The 20804-nt window shown below is 34.6% G+C and overlaps 1 protein-coding gene across 5 annotated transcripts in view; it reads right to left on the bottom strand.

The window, feature by feature from the left end:
* RAD18 (RAD18 E3 ubiquitin protein ligase) overlaps positions 1-20804 on the bottom strand; it is a 141570-nt gene that overhangs the window by 78899 nt on the left and 41867 nt on the right. For all 5 annotated transcript variants that reach the window (XM_045529941.1, XM_045529943.1, XM_045529942.1 and 2 more), the window contains 3 exons: positions 20456-20793; positions 18156-18255; positions 13626-13810 (listed from right to left, as the gene is read on the bottom strand). In XM_045529941.1, the coding sequence (XP_045385897.1) occupies positions 13626-13810; positions 18156-18255; positions 20456-20793 (623 nt within the window). The remainder of the gene's footprint in view (positions 1-13625; positions 13811-18155; positions 18256-20455; positions 20794-20804) is intronic.

Below are 20804 nucleotides of genomic sequence, written 5' to 3'. Positions count from 1 at the left end.
ATGGCTTTTATCAAAAAGTCCCAAAACAGTAAATGTTGGTTGGCATGGATGCAGAGAGATAGGAACACTCATACACTGCTGGTGGAATGCAAACTAGTACAACCTCTGTGGAAAGTAATATGGAGATACCTCAAAGAGCTAAAAGTAGAACTAGCATTTGATCCAGAAATCCCATTACTGGGCTTCTTCCCAAAGGAAAAAAAGACATTCTATAAAAAACACATCTGCACTCGAATGTTTATAGCAGCATAATTCACAACTGAAAAGATGTGGAAACAACCCAAGTACCCATCAATACATGAGTGGATTAATAAAATGTGGTATATATATACCATGGAGTTCTACTCAGCCACAAAAAACCATGGTGATCTAGCACCTCCTGTATTATCCTGGATAGAGCTGGAGCTCATTCTACTAAGTGAAGTATCACAAGAATGGAAAAACAAGCACCACGTATGCTCACCATCAAATTGGTACTAACTGATCAACACTATGTGCACATATAGTAGGTAACATTCATCAGGTGTCGGGCAGGTGGGAGGGGGCAGAGGGGATGGGTATATACACAACTAATAGGTGCAGTGAACACCATCTGAAGCTCTGACTCAGGTAGGACAAAGACAGTATATGTAACCTAAACATTTGTACCCCTGTAACATGCTGAAATAAAAAAAAAAAGGGAAAAAAACGATTCAAATTGTTTCCAAGTAACTCAACTGTGTCCCAGAACAAAGATCAGATTATTTATACTACCAATACAAAAACATTCAGCATGTGACAAGGTAAAATTCACAATGCCTGGCATCCAGTAAAAAATTACCAAGCAGAATCAAGTAAAGAAATAGGAAAATTTAACACATAATGTGGAACTAAATAATAGGTGCAGTGCACACCGTCTAGTGGATGGACACGCTTGTAGCTCTGACTCAGGCAGGGGAAAGGCACTATATGTAACCTAAACATTTGTACCCCTGTAATATGCTGAAATTAAAAAACAAACAAACAAACAAAAATACAACAGAACAGAGCCTCTAAAAACTATGGGGCAATATGAAAAAACATAACCTACAGAAGAAGAAAGAGGAAGAAGACAAAAGAAGGAAGAAGGAAGAAGAAGAAAGAAGCAAACAGAATAAATAGCTGAGGAACTAATGGCCAGAATTTGCAAAATACAATGAAAGACACCAAACTACAAATTCAAGAAGCTCAAAGATCAAGCAACACACATACCAAAACAATAGCAACAAAATAACAAATATGCACAGAGATACAAATAGAAAATCATGAAGAGAAAAAAGGTATATTATATAAAGAAAAATCAAGAATTATATCACATTTCTTATCAGAAACTATTCAATGGAGTGAAGAAGACAATGGAGAGACATCTTTAAAGTGTTGAAAAAAATCTTGCCAATCCAGAATTTTATACCAATGAAAATGTTTTTAAAAAGTGAAAGAGAAATATTTTCTGAGAAAAAATACAAGCTGAGAGAATGTATTATTAGCAGGCCTCTACTACAGGAAGTGTTAAAGGATGTCCTTCAAGTAGAAGAACTAGAAAGAAACTTATCTCTATAAGAAGAAATGAAAGGTATTGGCAACAGTAAACATGAAGGTAAACAAAAAATGTACTTTTTTATTTTTAACTACTCTAAAAGGTAATTATCTGTTTGATGGAAAAACAATAGTAATGTATTGTGTTAATAGAATATGTAAAAGTAAATTTGTGACAATAGTACAAAGAATTAGGAGTTAGCAGTATACTGTTATGTTTCTCACTACAAGTGAAGCTGTATAGTATTATTTGAAAGTAAACCGTAACTAATGAAAGATGTATGTTGCAAACCCTAGAGAGATCATTAAAATTCTTTGAAAAAGCAGTAAAATAATAAGCAAATAATAGAAATAAAATGTAATAATAAAAAATTCTCAAACCAAAAAACAGCAAAAAAAAAAAAAAAGGATAAAAACAATGAGAAAGCAATGGAACAAAGAAAAAGCTAACAGGATGTTCAACTTAAAGCCAATTGCATCAATACTTATATTAAATATAAAGGGTCTAAAAGGGCCAATTAAGAGACAGAATGTCAGATTGGATAAAAAACCAAAACCAAACTACTGGCTATCAAAAATAACCCATTTTAAATGAGAAGATAGGTTAATAATAAAAGTATGTATAGAGATGTATGCAAACACTAACGAAAAGAAACCTGATGTAGCTACATTAATATGAGGTATAACAGGCTGCAGAACAATAAATGTTATCAGGGATAAAGAGGGAAATTAATGATAAAAGAGTCAATTCACCAAGAAGACATAACAGTTCTAAATGTGTTTGCACCTAAAACAGAAATTAAAAATACATGAAAAAGAAGTTCTGGGCCGGGCGCAGTGGCTCAGGCCTGTAATCCTAGCACTCTGGGAGAGGCGGGTGGATCGCTCAAGCTCAGGAGTTCGAGACCAGCCTGAGCAAGAGCGAGACCCCGTCTCTATTAAAAATAGAAAGAAGTTATCTGGCCAACTAAAAATATATATACAAAAAATTAGCCGGTCATGGTGGCGCATGCCTGTAGTCCCAGCTACTCGAGAGGCTGAGGCAGGAGGATTGCTTAAGCCCAGGAGTTTGAGGTTGCTGTGAGCGAGGCTGATGCCACAGCACTCACTCTAGCCTGGGCGAAAGGAAAGGGGAAGGGGAAGGGGAAGGGGAAGGGGAAGGGGAAGGGGAAGGGAAGGGAAAGGAAAAGGAAAAGGAAAAGGAAAAGGAAAAGGAAAAGGAAAAGGAAAAGGAAAAGGAAAAGGAAAAGGAAAAGGAAAAGGAAAAGAAAAGAAAAGAAAAGAAAAAGAACTTCTGGTTCCAAACAAGATGGATTAGACTCATTTCTCCCTATGCTTCCCCACAAAGTACAACTAAAAACCCTGGATTTAACAGATAATTACAAGAGAACTCTGAAAGGTAGAAAAAGGAAGATAGACTAAGACCTCAGAATCTGAGAAATGACACAGCAATGAGTTCTTTCGGTTTTCTTTTTATATTCTATAATATATATTCCAGATTAGGCTGCAGAGAAGCCCACTGCCCAGAACCACTAATGGGCATAGAAAAAAAAGCCCCAAGAAAAACTTACTGTCTCTAAGCAAAGAACTACAAAAGGAGATACCCAGAAACCTTTCTAACAATACCTGACCTACCCCAGCTAAACACTGTCGATGCTCCCTGCCCCTGCAGTATGGTAAGAGAACAAGTGGACAGTGTGGACTTCAACCTGCCAACCAGCGGCAGCAGGAGGCTGAGGTAGGCTGTCCTCCCCACCAACAGAGGGTTGGTGGAGGCCTAGTGAGGAGCCTTGACTTCTATCCCCGAAACAGTGGTGGCAGGTGGCACCTTCATCCTTTCAACTAGTGATTCCGAGGAGGACCTCAAAGTGAAGGAACCTGGAGAAAATATTTCTTTAAGCCTGTTATACATCCCTGACCAACTCACATGAGAAACTGTTTACAATTAATATGCCAAAAGATTTGAAAACTGAAACCTGTGCTCTACCAGGTTTTCAGAGAGGCCTCCAGGTAGCAATCAAACAAAGTAGACCAGAATAACTCTGCAAGGGCTCCAGGAACTAAACTGTCACTAGAACCACAGCCCACAAAAGCAGGCCAGGATCTGCATGCTAAGGTGATTTCCAGTTAAAGTACACTATTTAAATAGGATCTAGAAGCTCATAATAGCATACTCAAAATGTCCAGGATACAATTTTTTTAAAAAATCTTGTCTCAAACCATACTAAGAGCCAGGAAAATCACAACTTGAATAAAAAAAGACAAAGATGTCAATACTGAGATAACTCAGTTGTTGAAATTATCTGACAAGAATTTTAAAGCTGCTATCATAAAAATGATCCAACAATTAAGAACACTTTTGAGACAAAAGAAAACAAAACCAATGTAATACTTTTATGACAGCAGTTAGTCCATTATAAAAATATGTTTTGAATAGTTTAAATGTTATACTTGTTATTAATTTCTTGTAATTAGAAGGAGGAAGTAAACAACAAGAACTAGAAACAAAGTAAAACAAGTAAATCCAACTGCATATTAAACAAAACATAATCACTGTGAAGGAATACAAAAAGAAACTTATGAACACATATTAGACTTCATATCCTCAGTGGATGAAGATATGAGGGTGGGGACAGATATGGAAGGTTGGGTAAAGAGGAGAACTAAAATAAATCCTGAATTTTTTATTATAGGTCTGTTTTGTGTGATGTAGTAGTATAGATGAAGCAATTCTGAAACTATTTTAGATATATTATAGAATTAGACAAAGTAGTAAATGTGTTGATATGTTGGGAAGGAGGATTCTTACTGTGGGAAAAAAGGGGAAACACAAACATGGAATAGAGAGCGGTAAAGAAGAACCCTATGGGGTTGGATTGAAAGCAGAGGTATTGGTGTGCTCCCATGATCTCTGAAACATTTAAGTATAAATGGATTTACATATGGACATATACATACAGTACACATATATACATGCATGCATATGTATATATGTATCTGTGTATATATATGTATGCATATATTTCCAAGCTTCATCTGCTGAAATAGCCTAGAAGCAAAGATACCAAGTAGCAACGAGCATAGCTGGTAGCTACCTTGGTTTTGCCAATAAAAAGAACCAGAGCTCCTCAGAGAAATGGATGATGTCAAGAGCTGGGACCTGGAAGGACAAGATGAGCCAGCAATATTTTTTTAGGCCACAAGTAAGAAAATGGTAACAAAAATAATAGGGGCATGTCACAAGGACCAGGAATCAGCATGAAGATACTCCTACTAGCCAAATCTGGAAAATTACAAACCCTAAAGTAATTAAGAATGGTAATGAGTTATAAATCTATAAATACATATCAATAATAGACAAAGAAAAAAATAAGACAGAAAGGAGGGCTCTTGTTTTCAGAATCATGCAAAGTATCAACTAGCAAATGCAAAAGGAGTTAAGTTGAAAAATCATCATTCTGCAACTCTCACAGAGATTAGTTCAGGTAAAAATTACCAAAGGATGCTAAACATAGGGGTGAAATTTTAATGAGTTATAGAATAGTTACCTAGTGTTAAAGTATCTTCCTGCAGATTTCTTATTAGTAGCAAGGGAGAAAATGTAAATCAAACCTGTCATCACAAATGAGGGGCACATAGATGTCAAATGCCTCTGGATGTGATATTCTGAGGACAAATCAAAGGACAAGGTCATAAAGGGAAAATAAAGGCTGAGAAATTATTCCAGATTGAAGGAGATTGAAAAGATATTACCACTAAATGAGATATGTGATCCAAAGCTGGATTATGTACCACAAGGAAAAAAAATCTATAAAGGCCATTTTTGGGTCTACTGACAAAACTGGAATAGAGATGACAGATAAAAGTTATATAACAAAGTTAAATTTACTAAAATTGGTAACTGTACTGTGGCAATAAAAGAGAATACCCTTTAACTTAGGAAATACACAAGGCAGTATTTAGGGGTAAAGAGTGAAGATTATACAACTTATTCTCAGATGGTTTAAGAAAAAAATATGTATGTATGTATATGTACACACATATACACATGTTCAGAGAAAAAGAGAAACAGAGTAATTCACAAAGCAAATGGGGCAAAACGCTAACAATAAGTGAATCTGTATAAAGGGTATAGCATGTGTTCTTCATCATAGTCTTTCAACTTTCCTGTAAGTTTGAAATTATTGCCAAACAAAAAGAATTTTTTAAATTATTTTAAAAAGAATGCAAAATTAAGACTTTTTCAGAATAGTGGAAGCTAAGAACATTTGTTTTAATAGCATATCTGTACTACAACAAACAGTGAATGAAATTTTTCACCCAAAAGAAAATAACACTAAATGGAAACTTAGATCAGATCTACATGAAGAAAGAAAGAATATGGAAAATGGTAAATACGTAGGTAAACAAAGACTTTCTTTTCCATTTTTTATTTTCTTTAGACGAAAATTGACAGTTTAAAGCAAAAATGGTAACAAGGTATAATGGGGTTTTTAACATACAGAAGAAAAACCTAGGACAACAATAATACAAAGGATGGAAGTTGTAAGGATCTTTACGTTATACATGAAATTAGTATAATATTATTTGAAGGTGGACTGTGATAAGTTAAAAATACATAAACTAGAATAACAACACACACACAAAGAAACACCAAAATGACATATAGCTAATAAGCCAATAATAAAGATAAAAAATACTTGATACAAAAAAAAAAAACAACCAGGAAAGAAAAAACAAAGAATGGATAGGACAAATAAAAAACAAAAAGCAAGATGGTAGACATAAAGCCAACCAAATAGAATAAATGAAATGAAAACAGTTAAAATCCCACTTTTTAATGGTAGAGCTTATCAAATTAAATTTTTTTAAAAAATGCAAACCATATATTGCTTACAAAAAACACAGTTTAAGTACAATGATCTGGCTGGATATGGTGGCTCATGCATGTAATCCCAGCACTGTAGGAGGCCAAGGCAAGGGGATCCCTTGAGCCCAGGAGTTCAAGACCAGACTGGGTAACACAGAGACCCCCGTCTCTAGAAAAAATAATAATAAAAAAAATTAGCTGGGTACGGTGGCTCGGGACTGCAGTTCCAGCTACTTGGGAGGCTGAGGTGGGAGGACTGCTTGAGCCCAAAAAGTTGAGGTCACAGTGAGCTATAATCAGGCTACAACACTCTAACCTGGATGACAGAGCAAGACATAGTCTAAAATAAAGTAAGATTAGAACAAAATAATAAAATAAAATCAATATAATCATGCAATAAGTTTAAAGAAAATGAATGAAATAAGAAATTGGAGTAGCTATACTAATATCAAAGAGATTTTGAGAGAAGAATTATTACCAGAGACAAAGATAATATGTCATAATAATAAACAGGATAATTCATCAAGAAGACATAATAGATTGAGATAATAAAAGAGATTCAAAATATAATGAAAACTGAAAATATTGAAAGAAAAAATGGAAAAACTATAAATATAGTTGGAGATTTCAAAAACCCTTGCTTAGTAATGATAGAATCAGTAAAGAGAATATCAGCAAGGATGTAGAATACTTAAATACACGATCAAGTAACTTTACATAATTAACATTCATATATCATTGAACAAAAAAAATCCAGATTTTTCAAGTGCTCATGGAATATTCACCAGGAAGACCTAAGGCTGAGTTATAAAAAACACATCTCAAAGAAAAAGGTCTGAAATCAAACAGACTAGGTTCTTTGGCCACCACAGAATTAAATTAGAAATGAATAATAAAACATATCTAGGAAATATCCAAATATTTAAAAATTAAACAATTCTATATAACCCATGAGTCAAAGGAGAAACCACCTTAAAAATTAGAAAATATTTTAAATGAGGTGAAAAGGAAAATAGAACCTATCAATGTTTGTAGATGCAGGTAAAAGAGTACTTAGAAGCAAAACTGCAGTTTTACATACTTATGTTAAGAGAAAAACCTGAAATTAATTATCTAAAGTTCCACGATAATAAGCTAGAAAAAGATCAAATTAAACCTAAAGTAAGGAGGAGAAAATAATAAAATACTGGAATTCAATGAAATAGAAAACAGGCAAAAAATTGAGAAAAATCAATTCGAGAAAAATGAAACTGAAGGCTGGTGCCTTGGAAAAATGAAAAAAACCGATAACTTGTAGGTAGAACAATAAAGGAAAAAAAGAGAAGACACATTTCCAATATCAAAAATGATGGACAATACATCACCACAGATCCCCCAGATATTAAAAGCTCAACAAGGGAATGTTACTGACAAAAAAAAAAAACCCACAAAAAACCACGCTGAACGTAAATTCAACAACTTAGATGAAATGGACACACTGCTGCTAAAGGTGAGTGTTTAATATTCCAAAATTAATCAATGTAGTGCAAATCAACAACACAATGATACACCACACCCATGAGGATAATAAAAAAGACAGAATAACAAGTGTTGGAAAGGACATGGAACAATTGGGACCCTCATACATTGCTGGTAGGATGTAAAATGGTGTAGCCACTTTGAACAACAGTCTGGCAGTTCCTCAAAATGTTAAAATAGTTACCATATGACCCAGCAATTCTACTCCTGGGTACATATTTAAGAGAAACAAAAGCATATGGCCACACAAAAACTTGTATATAACATCCATAGCAGCATTATTCATAAAAGCCAAAAAATGAAAAAATTCCAGATGTCAATTGACTAATGTATGGGCAACAAAAAATGTGACACATCCATACAATGAAAAATTATTTGGCAATAAAATAAACCAATATTGACCATGGATAAACCTTAAAAACATTATACTAAGTAAAAGAAGCCAGTAAGAAAAGGCCCTATGTTGTATAATTCCATTTAAATGAAATGTACAGAACAGCTAAATCTATAGAGACAGAAAGTTAATTAGTAGCTATCTAGGACTAAGAGAGTTGGGAGAAAATGATGAATTACTGCTAATGGGTATAGGGTTTCTTTTGGCAGTGATGAAAATGTTCTAAAATTTAATGTGATGATGGTTGCACAACTCTGCGAATATACTAAAAACCACTGAACTATACACTTTAAATGGGTGTGAATTATATCTCAATATTGTGCAAATTATATCTCAATAAACTGATTAAAAATCAATATGATAAACCATATCACAGAATAAAGGAAAAACATATGATCTCAATAGATGCAGAATAAGGATTTAACAATTCAACATTCCTTCATAATTATCCACAAACTAGGAACAGAAGAAATGTACTCAACCTCATAAAAGGAATCTATGAAAATCTATAGCTATCACACTTAACAGTAAAAGACTAAATGTTTTACCTATAAGATTGGGAATAAGGAAAGGATATTTGCCCATACCACTTTTATTCAACATTGCACTGGTGGTTCTAACCAATGCACTAAGGCTAGAACAAGGAATAAAAGCATATAGATTGAAAACAGGAAGAAGAAATAAAATTGGTTTTATTAACATGCAACATAATTGTGTACATAAAAATTCCTACAGAATTGATAGAAAAGAAATTAGAAATGAGTTTGATTAATTAACAGCATACAAGGTAAATATACAAAAATCAGTATGTCAAAATGATTCTTTAAGATAGCAATGGACAATGAGAAATTGAAATTATAAAAAACCACTTACAAAAGCACCAAAAGACATGATATATATAGGGACACACTTAACACAGTATGTGGAACACACATACATAAAAAACCAAAAAGCACTGCTGAGAGAAATTAAAGGAGAGATAACATGATCATACATTAAAAGATCTAATATTGTTAAGATATCAGTTCTAAGTTGATTATGAATTCAATGTAATCCCCAGTCAAAATCCCAGAAGGCTTTTTTTGCAGACATTAACTGAGTCTAACATTTACATAGAATTTCAAAGAACCTAGAATAGCCAAAACAATTTTGAAAATGTTGAAAGACTTACACTATCTGATTTCAAGACTTACTGTAAAGTTACACTAATCAAGGGTGTGGCACTGGCAAAAGATCAGATATACACAGCAATAGAACAGAACACATTCTAGATAGATTCACATGCTATATGGCCAATAGGTTTTTGACAAAGGAAGTGAGGTAATTCAATGGGAAAAGGACAGTCTTTTTAACAAATGATGCTTGAAAACTAGATATGAATATTTTAAAAATGAACCTTGACACCTCACACCATACAGAAAAATTAACTGGAAATGGATCATAGATTTAGATATAAAAGCTAAAATTATAAAACTCCTAGAAAATAACATAGGAGGCAGTCTTTGTGATCTCAGAATAGGCAAATATTTTATTCGCATGCAACAGGACTAAGTACAAAACAAAATAATGAAATCATACACAAAAAGTATGAACCATACAAGAAAAAAATGGTAAACTAAACCTCATCAAGATTAAAAACCTCTGCTATTCAAAGACAATTAAAAAAATGACGAGGCAAGCCATAGCCTAAGATAAAATATTCATAATACATGCATTTGACAAATAACTGGTATTCAGAATATATGGTATAAATAACTCTTATAACTCAAAAACAGTGAAGGGGCAAAATATTTCAACAGATCGTTTATCAAAGAAAATATACAAATCAAAAATAAGCATATGAAAAGATGCTGGATGTTATTAGTTGCAGGAAAATGCAAATTAAAACCACCATGAGATACGACTACATACCCACTAGAATAGTTAAAATTAAGAAAAATTAAAATACCAAGTGTTGGCAAGGATGTGGAATAAGTGGAACTCTCACACGATGCAAAATGGTGCAGTCATTTGACAAACAGTTTTGCAGTTTCTTATAGTTTTAAGCATACACTTACCATATGACCCAGCAATTTCACTTCTAGGTGCTCACCCAGGAGAAATGAAAACATATGGCTACACAAAGATCTGTGAACCCATGTTCACAACATCTTTATCTATAATAGCCAAAACTGGACACAGTCCAGTTGCACATTAATAGGTGAATGGATATACAAATTGTGGTAGAGCCAAAAAGAGGAACACTGCTCAGTAATAAAAACAAATGAACTACTGATAAAAGCAACAACATGGGAAAATTTTAAGAGTACTATGCTAAGTGAAAGAAGCCAGATATAAAAGACTACATACTCTACAATTTGTATAATTCCATCTATGTGGCCTTCTAGAAATGGCAGAACTATAGCAAGAAAAAAAAGAGATCAGAGTTTTCTAGGGTCTAAGGGTAAAAGGGAGGACATTTATAGCAAAAAGGCAGAGGAACTTTGGGGGATAAAGGAAATGTCCTATATTTAGAGTGATGGCTAAATGACAGCATACATTTGTCAAAAATCATCTAATTATACACTTTAAAATGATGTATTATATTGTCAGTAAACTATACCTCGATAAAAAAGGTACACACAAAAAGTGATAAGTCACTGAATACAAGGATGATATATATAAAAATCAGCTGTATTCTTTTGGGGGGTATTTTTTATTGATACATAATATTTGCACATATTTATGTAGTACATGTGATATTTTATTACATGTATAGAATGTTTAATGATCAAGTCAGAGTATTTAAACTATCCATCACCTCGAATATTTATCATTTCTATGTGCTGGGAACATTTCAAGTCCTCTCTTCTAGCTACTCTGAAATAGTTGTATTTTTCTATACAAGCAACAAATTAAATAAAAATTGACATCTTAAAACAGGACACCATTTACAGCTGCATCAAAACATCAAATGCCTAAGTCCTTAAAAAAGACAAGTGAGACTTTCATACTGGAAACTATAAAACATTATTGACAAAAATTAAAGACAAATAAAGGAACAAACCATATTCATGAATTAGAAGACTCACATACCATATAGACATCAACTATCCAAAAATTGTTCTATAGATTCAATGTAATCCCAAATAAAAGCTAAGCAGGTTTTTGTTCCTTGATAGAAATGTACGAACTTTATTCTAAAATTTATATGACAATGCAAAGAGCCTAGAAAAACTAAGGCAATCTCAATAAACAGCAAAGCTGGAAAAACTATACTACCAGACAGCAAGACTTACCATAAATTATTTATAAAGTAATTAAGATAGTAATTAAGACGTCTGGTAATGCAATGGGGAAAGGATGGCTTTTCAATAAACGGTGCTGCATTAATTGGCTATCCATAGAGAAAAAAACAAAAGAATCTTGCCTTCTACCTCACAACATATGCTAAAATCAATTTCAGATAAATTGTAGATCAAAATGTAAGGGCAAAAACAATAAAACTTTTAAAAGAAAACCAAAGAGCCTCATGACCTTGTAATAGGCAATGACATAAAAAGCACCAAACAAAAGGAAAAATGCAATGAATTGGACTATATTAAGAATTTCTACACTTCAAATAATGCCATTAACAAAAACAGAGGTGAAAAAATAAAAGTTGAAGATATTAAATATACATACATCCAGCAAAAGATTTGTATTCAGAAAATTTCAAGTACTCCTACAAATAAATAAGAAAAAAAGAGGTCCACAGCATATAAAAATTGGGCACAATATTTAAGCAGGTATTTTACCAAAGAGTATATACCTAGATGGCCAATAAGCATATAAAAATGTGCTAAACATTATAAGTCATTAGGGAAATGCAAATTAAAACCATAATGAGATACTACCACGGTCCCATTAGAATGGCCAAAATGGAAAATTGACAATGATGTTGTCAATGATGTGGAACAACTGAAATCCTCATACCCTCCTGATGAAAGTGTACATTGGTATTGAGTTTTTGGCTGTATCCGTGAAAGCTGAACATCTGCAAATATATATAACAGCAACTCCACTCCTAGATATAGGCGAAAGATTCATACGATCTGAAGAGAAACCAGAGCGTACTCCTAGATATATATATATATATATCCCACAACCATGTGTACCAATGTGCACCAAAAGACATGTAAAAGATTATTCATAGCAGCATTATTAATAGATAAAAAGTGGTAAAAATCCAAATGTCCACTAATCATTGAATGGATAAAGTGAGATATACAGTTATACAATGGAATACCATATAGCAACAAAAATAAAAACCACAACTATATATAAAACATGGATAAATCTTATAAACATAATGTTGCACAAATGAAGGCAGATGAAAAAGAATATAACAGCTAATCTTCCATTTATATAAAGATTAAACATAGGTAAAAATAGGCAAAATGAATATATGGCGTGAGAAATCAAGACAGCAGTCAAACGTGAGAATGAAGGGGGTAGTGATTGGGAGCAGGGAAGATGGGACTTCTGGGATTCTGGAAGGGATCTCAATAGTGGCTACAAAGGCACTTTCACTTTGTTTAATTCACTCTGTGATAATTCACCAAACAATACACTTACAATTTGTACGCTTTTATGTTTGCATGTTATCGTAAAAATTAGGGAATTCTATACATGTTAATAAAAAGAACTCCAGAATATGTGTGTGGTTTAATGAAAAGGACGAACCATTAAACATTGTGCTATATAGAACACTAATATTTTTGCAATAAGGACATATGTTTGTGTATAATAATCACAGTGGTAACATCTACTGAACGCTAACTCCTTGCTAAGGTACTGTGTGAGGCACTTTACATGCATTTTATCATTTATTCCTCCCCAAAACATTATAAAGTAGACAGTATTATAACTAACCCTTATTTTATGAATGAGAATACTGAGGTACAGAGATATCAAGTAACTTGCCCACGGTCTCCCAGCCATAAATTTGAAAAATCAGGACTATAACCCAGGCTCTCCAGAGCCACTCTTCACCACCATCCTATTTCTGGAAAGACACATGACAAACTGGCAACAGTGGTGCTTCCAGAAGGGGATTTGGGAACTGGGAGACAGGCTGAGAGGAAGGCTGGCTTATCAGAGCATATTCTAGGTACCTTTTGAAGGAATACATATGTATGTCTTATCTATTATCAAAAATGAATTTATTAAAAATTTTCTTCTATGGTTTTTCTTCTATGGTTTCTTCTATAGTATCTGAGCTATACAAAATTGTTTTATCCCAAAGATATACATAACTCATTACTTTACCTGATTTAGGATGCAAAGCATCACACTGAGCATTGTACATATGTACAAATTCCTGGTGCCTTTTAATGAGCTGCTGTTTAGTTCCTTGAATAGATAATCCATGCTGTTTCAGCTTTTTCTTTAAATCACGATCAGAGAGCAAGTTATATACAGTTTTGGGCAGCGGCTTCCTTTTGTCAACAGAACTGAAAAGGGTAAAAAAGCTCTTTGAGAATTATTGTGAATTATCAAATGCTTTTCATGTAAAATGGTAAATTACCTTCTGACTCAACATCTGAGTGACTGGGGAATAGTAGAACCATTAAGATAAGAAGGGGAAAGAGAAGAATCAAGTTTACAGATAAAGTTGACAGTGTTTGACATGATGCACCCAAGGTACTGGTGGGATATTCAGATAAAGGGGTCTAGGTAGCACCAGAAATAAGAGACTTAGATCTTAAAAAGAGGTCAGACAAAAAGATGCACACTTGGAAGGCACATATGGAAGGCTTGTGGAATAATACTATGAAGAACTTCACTTAGAATCACACTTACGTAGACCTAATGCTTCTTCACCTCTTTAAAGCACGCTTTTCCTAAAATTTTACCATAGTTTCCATGCAAAATCCCTGTAAAAACCAGTTATCTCAGATGATGAGGGTACAAATGCTACGGAGGCTATGGATTTAAGGATATATCAGCACACATAGCTTCTTTAAAGTTATAATCCACAGGAAAAACTGCCCCCTCAAACCCAAGGCAGTCATTTTGCAAAGGCATTAGACAAGTAATAGAAGACCTGTTAGGACAGTCATCTTTACCCAACTCATTGTTACCACTGAAAAAATAATTCAGAAAGTTGATGAGTAGATAATATTCTTACAGGATCATCCTTAAAGAACACAAGTGAAAACAATAAAAAATACAGCAGGGTATTGTTATCTTCAACTATTTATGTTAATAAATACATAAGGCATTACAAGAAGTACAGTAGCAAAATCACCACCTGGCTTTTCATTCTATTTACATAATTAATGTATTCAATGAGCACTAAATAATTTCAAATATAACAAAGCCATATTAAATTACTTTCTCCTACTCTCTCCAAAAAAAGATAGTTAATAAACATTATTTCTTAAAGTGGACTGGAATTCAAGCTACCTAAAAGTATCAACGACTTGAGACAATTTCATAAGCAGGAACTCCACTGTGAGTTTTAAACCATTTCATATGATTATAGCATGGTTCTCTTGAGTACATTAACTGGCTCAGCTATATGGCCACAGGTGCCTAATAAAAATGTGCTCAGGTGGTCATTAAAATTGCTATCATTTCAAAATGAGACTACCAAAGGTTCAGGTGAAACGTAATAGAAACTTGAAATAGGTTTATACAAAAAGCAAGCTTTTACAAAGGATTTGCATATAACTAGTTCGCATAAGGCTGTGCTTCCCAAAGTTAGCATGCCTCAGAATCACCTGGAGGGCTTGTTTAAAATGCAGATTCTCAGTTCCCCTCTCCATACCATCTACTAATTGTGGCTCAGGTCTGAAGTGGAGACTTAAAATCTAGATTTTCAACAAAGTTCTACAGGGTAAATCTGATGCAAATGGTCCAAAGGTCATATTTAGAGTAATATTACAGTCAAGTATAGACTGAAAACAACCAAACATTTCTCTATTAACCAACAGTGCCATTCCCTAGCTAAACTATTTTTTACGCACTATTAATAAAGTCTAAAAGCCAGAAATAACTACTTAACTGTGAAAAGAACTGCAAACCCTCAACAGATTATATTTTTCTGAAAATTGCTCTCCCTCTACAAGACTGATAAAATTATGGCAAAATAAAATCACAGCAGGTAGTAACAGCTGAATCTTTTTGTAGGTGTTTATACAAGCACACAGGGAGGGAGGACTCATTAAGTCTGTATCTAAAACATTTATTTTATCAGGGATAGATGATTAAATTTATGACTGTAAAATTCTAATGAAGAACTTTATTGTTCACTGGCATTTACAATGAAAAGCACCACCAGAGATCAACAATATCTATCAAGAATTTTAAAATATGCAGCCTGATGTTTCCCCAAACATAAAAATAACATTGATCGTTCTTCCATGATTGAGTAAAACTGAGTAATACATTTAAGGGGGCTGAGAATCTGGGGACATCAAAGTAAGAGTGCATTCTTTGAATCACTTTGAATCATTGACATGATTTTATATAGACTGGTTAAGTGCTGCCATCCACATCCTGGAGATGGCCTGTCAGGATGTTGTGGAGGAGACTGAAAAGCTAACAAGGCCTCTTCTCTCGCTCTGTCTCCCAGGCTGCAGTAACCTCAAACTCCTGGGCTCAAGTGATCCTCCTGCCTGAGCCTCCTGAGCAGCAAGGGTTACGGGTGCATGCCACCACACCCAGTTAATTTTTTTTTTTTTTTTTTTGTAGTAATGAGGTCTCCCTGTGTTGCCCAGATTGGTCTCAAACTCCTGGCCTCAAGCAATCCTTCCATCTCGGCCTCTCAAAGTGCTGGGATTACAGGCATGAGCACTGCACCCAGCCTGGCAGAGCCAGTTCTATGTAACCAAACCCCAAGGCCATGATATAACTAAAAAGAGATGTGGCTCAATGTTTCCCTCAATGTGTCATCACAAATACCAGTTTTGCCAGATAAGGGTTATGAGGACAAAAAGGTTTGAGCTCAAATAAATTTACGAATTACTGGACTAAACAAATTGTTATCCCTAATATAGGAATTCTTAGAGCCTTTAATACACTAGTAGGCGGTGCTTCTAAGTTGTACTACTGAGCAACTGGTAGTATTCTTTGGAGCAGGATTTGGAACCACTATTAGAACTTAATTACACATGGATGAGTATGTCTTTGGATAGACTGACAGTGCCAAATGTGTCAGAGATATGATGGATACATTAGAAAAACAGGATTACAAGCAAGATTATCAATAGTGATTCCTTACTCTTCAAGGAGAAAATACTCAGCTTCTACATTCCCAACTCATTCTTTAGGAAGAAATATTTCTAAAGAGAAAAGCAGGTCATCAGACTCTCCAGGTTTATGGGAAATAATCCTTAGGAGTATCCAGTTTCATTTATTCCAAATCTCCACTAACTAAGCAACCTAAAAATCTGAACTTTATTCTCATCAACAAATTTTCCCACTAGGTGGAAGTATTGTGCATGCAAGACTGCTGCAGGTTTGGACTCAAGTATGTCCCCTACCATAAATTAAAATTAATAAAGCACCACTGTGTTTTATATGTTAGCTTCTGTAAGTTACAACAGCATGAGTCAGTCCCTTGGAACCTGCATTCACTCTAAATTTATTCATAAGAATTAAGTGATACCTTTTCTTTAATCATAAAAAGAATAAGATGGCTCTGCCTTATTAACAGTTTTTAGAAAATAATCTTCAAAGTCCTTCAAAACAGATCAAACATCAGAGCCAATCATTCTATTCATCCCTGCTTCCTAGATACCATTAATTTTTTCAGCTTCCTTCCTCTTAGTTTCCAAATATCTCTGATTTATCACCTATTCTCTTCCCCTTTCCTCCTGTTTCAGAAGAAGAGTCCTTTTTGCTTATCTAGGAAAACATCATTATCAGACTCTGATCCCTTGCGCTTCCTACTTTGTTCTATTCATCATCTGCTCTTTCCTTGGAGAGAGTGGAAGGAAGGAGACTGAATCCTTAAACAACCCCTATTTTTAAAAATAAAATCTTCCCTTGATCTTGCTGTTCACTCATTTCCCCAAATACTCTTTCATCTCTCTTCCTATCTTAATCGCTGGACTCATCTAATTTGCAGCTTCTGTTTATCTTCATTAACCACTGATTCCTTAATACCCTGCAATTTAACTGTGACTCAAATTTCATTCCTGAACAACTTAGTGGACTGGTTTAAGAAATCACTGTTAATGGACAAGGGAGGCAGAACAGCATCGTAGTTTAGGTGCAAATACTGAGCTGACAATTTAGTAGTTATGTCATGTGGGTGGTTTGGGGTTGGGGGGGAACATTACATTTCAAACATACCCTTTTGTACCATTTTATATCATGTGTATATAATTGCCTAGTCAAAAATAAATACATTTTTGAAAAATTCTATTTAAAATTTTAAAACTTCTGAGCATCCTAAGAACCAAAGAAAGAGTTTATATGTTCTATACTCAGAGCCTAACCTTGCCTTCTTTGGCCAAGGGGCTTTACAGTAGTTCTAAAATTCTAAGAGAAGAAAAAAAGTTTGAAAAGGATTGAATCCTAAGTTACTAATTTCTTATTAAGTCAAAGTTTAGTAGCAGTTCAAATATTCAATACAGCTAATTAATTATATTTGGCAAAGTGGGACTTGAGAAAAGAACAAGAGGAGAGGGATTGAAAGAGCTCACCAACAGGATTAACGGAAAAAGCAAGTGAGAGAGGTAATATGCAACTGGTCACCTGGATAAAATGAATACTGTATTTTTTTTTAAGTTTATAGAGTACAAGAGACACCTACAGTAGCTCAATGGTTACGCTCAACTTTCTTACCTTCTGAGGCTCTCTTTCTTCTCTTCACGTGATAAACAGCTGTCTAGGTGCTTATTAATGTGATTTTCTGGAATGTTAACCCCACAAACAGGACAATCCACTGCATTTTTTAAAAAGAGAAAAAGAGGCTTTATTAGTTGTAGAAAGGGCAAAAATAATATAAGCTGCCACTTTCAGCAATTAAGGTAAAAAAGGTATCCCAAAATGCACTTAGAAAAGCAGAAAAGAAACAGAATGACCCATCAGGGCAACCAGAGTGGGACAGGCTAATTACTAGGTAATGGCTAAATAGTAGGAAGTCACACCATTAGAGTTCCAGACCTAGAGAAAGAGACTGCAAATAAGTTTGGAAATTAGTTTATTAGAAAATGCTTTGGGTAATCTTTTCTACCAAGGTATGACCAAACTATAAAACTAATCTTAAATTTTCCCAAGTCTTAGGAGCTATCCATGTTTAGCTCAGAAGCAATGGTAACAACTTGCATAAGACGTACTGGCCGGCGGGGGGTGGGGAAGGGATAGGTGCAGCTAAATTAAAGCATTTATTGGGTTGGGGCAACTACTGCTCAATTTTGTCAACGGTTACAAGTTTTGTTTTTGTTTTTGTTTTTTTTCCGAGACAAGGTCTCACTCTGTTGTCCTAGCTAGCGTGCAGTGGTGTGATCATAACTCACTGCAGCCTCAAACTCCTGGGTACAAGCCATCCTCCTGCCTCAGCCTCCAGAATAGCTGGTACTACAGGCACATGCCACCATGCCTGGTTAATTTTTCTATTTTTTTATAAAGACAGGGTCTCACTCTTGCTCAGGATCATCTCAAACTCCTGGCCTCAAACAATCCTCCCACATCGGCCTTCCAGGGTATTAGGATTACAGGTGTCAGCTATCATGCCTGGCCACAAGTCTATTAATTTAGCTCTCATTTGTAATTTCATATATAATGTTAAAATTAAGAAATGCAATCATTCTCAAAGTGTTTTATGAAGTTGCAGAGATCTGTGGAGGTATCTCAAGGCCCAGAAACCACCATGGATAATAGGCAGTGGCTAAGCGGGAGGTTAGGTAGAACAGCACAATCTCCAGGCCCTCTATCCCTATTTTAACAGAGCAGGGCCAATTTTACTTACTTTACAGGTTATAGTTCGTTATAAGATTTCATTTGAAAAAAATGTTCTGCTAGGGGAAAAACAGCTTACTATCAAGCTAATAACACTACAATAAAAACTGTCAATTGGTAAAAAAAAGACTGACCAAGGATGAGACATACTAGAGAACATAAGTGAATTTTATATATCCTTAAGAAATGTAAACATGTGAGTACTAATAAACTAATTTCAATCTAAATTTAATAAGCACTAACATCTCTGCACTGTGTATAGTATGAGTATACCAAAGATGTCTAAGATAGTTTCTGCCTAAAAGATGCTCAAAACTTCAATGGCAAAAAAAGACACAGAAACAAAAGGTTAAACAAGTACCAGTTAAGCAAATGACATACAACACAGCCCAGAAAACAAGTGCTATAGCACTTTAGTGATGTGAGATATTAATGTTTTCTCACATAACCAAAGAATAGTTAGGATCTGGATAGAGTCTGGAAAGGTATAGACCAGGGATTGACAAACATTCTTAGGAAAGGGAGAAAGAGTAAAGAATTTAGGCTTTATCAGTCTTATTGCCTCTTTTACATATGCAACTCTGCCCCTGTGGCATGAAAGCAGTCATAGACAATATGTAAACAAATGGGTATGTAAACCTTTATTTACAAAAATAGGTGGCAAGCCAGATCTGGCCTGCAAGTTGAAGTTTACCAATCCCTGGGCATGTTGGAGGAACACTGGGGAGATCAGCTTGGTTAGAGAAGGAATTCTGAGAGGGAGAGGTGTGAAATAAGGTTGGGATAGCTAGGGTAGGGCTCAAATTATCAAAGGCTTTAAAGGTCAGGCAGAACAGCATGGAGGCATTCAAGCAGTGATATAATAAGATAAAAAGAGCTCTTTATAATTAAACAGGATCTGATAGGTTGAATGGGGAGAAGATCAAAAGCTAAAAAATAGAAAGCTACTGCCATACATTAAGTATGAACTAATAAAAATTATTTCATTTTTGCAGGCTGAATTCCTACCCTACGAGAGAAAGAGAGAACAAATATACCTAGAAGCACAGACTACATCTCAGAATGCGATAAGGTGAAATCTAGTTTTTCCTTTCCCCCTCAAAAATACTACCTATTTATTGTGTCATGCAGATAAGAAGATTGCCATTAAGTAAGAAAATACACATATGAAAATAATTTCCTACCTTTAGTAACTTGTTTCAAAGTGGATGTAGATGGTGACTCAGGACCATTAGCATCTGAGGAGCCTGGAGCCATCTTTTCTACAGAATGTGTCTCTCTGGTCTCTGCAGTGGTGCTTGCCTCTTTTTGAGGGCTGAATTTGCTTTTATTTTCTCTTATCAACAACTCTGATGTAGAACCACCCAATTCTCTGATCAAGAAATTGTCCATTAACCTGCTCCCCTGCTTTAAAGAATGTCTGAAGGCTATAGGAGTGTGTGCTTTGACAGCAAGGTTCTTTGAAGAGGAAGATGCAGGAGATACGGGTGGTGACTCTAAAGCAAACTGCAACAGATGATTCCTTGAAGCACA

Source organism: Lemur catta, chromosome 18, assembly GCF_020740605.2.
Source record: "Lemur catta isolate mLemCat1 chromosome 18, mLemCat1.pri, whole genome shotgun sequence".
Taxonomy (NCBI): domain Eukaryota; kingdom Metazoa; phylum Chordata; class Mammalia; order Primates; family Lemuridae; genus Lemur; species Lemur catta.
The sequence above is the reverse complement of the archived record's forward strand: the minus strand, read 5'-3'. Positions and strand labels throughout refer to the sequence as shown.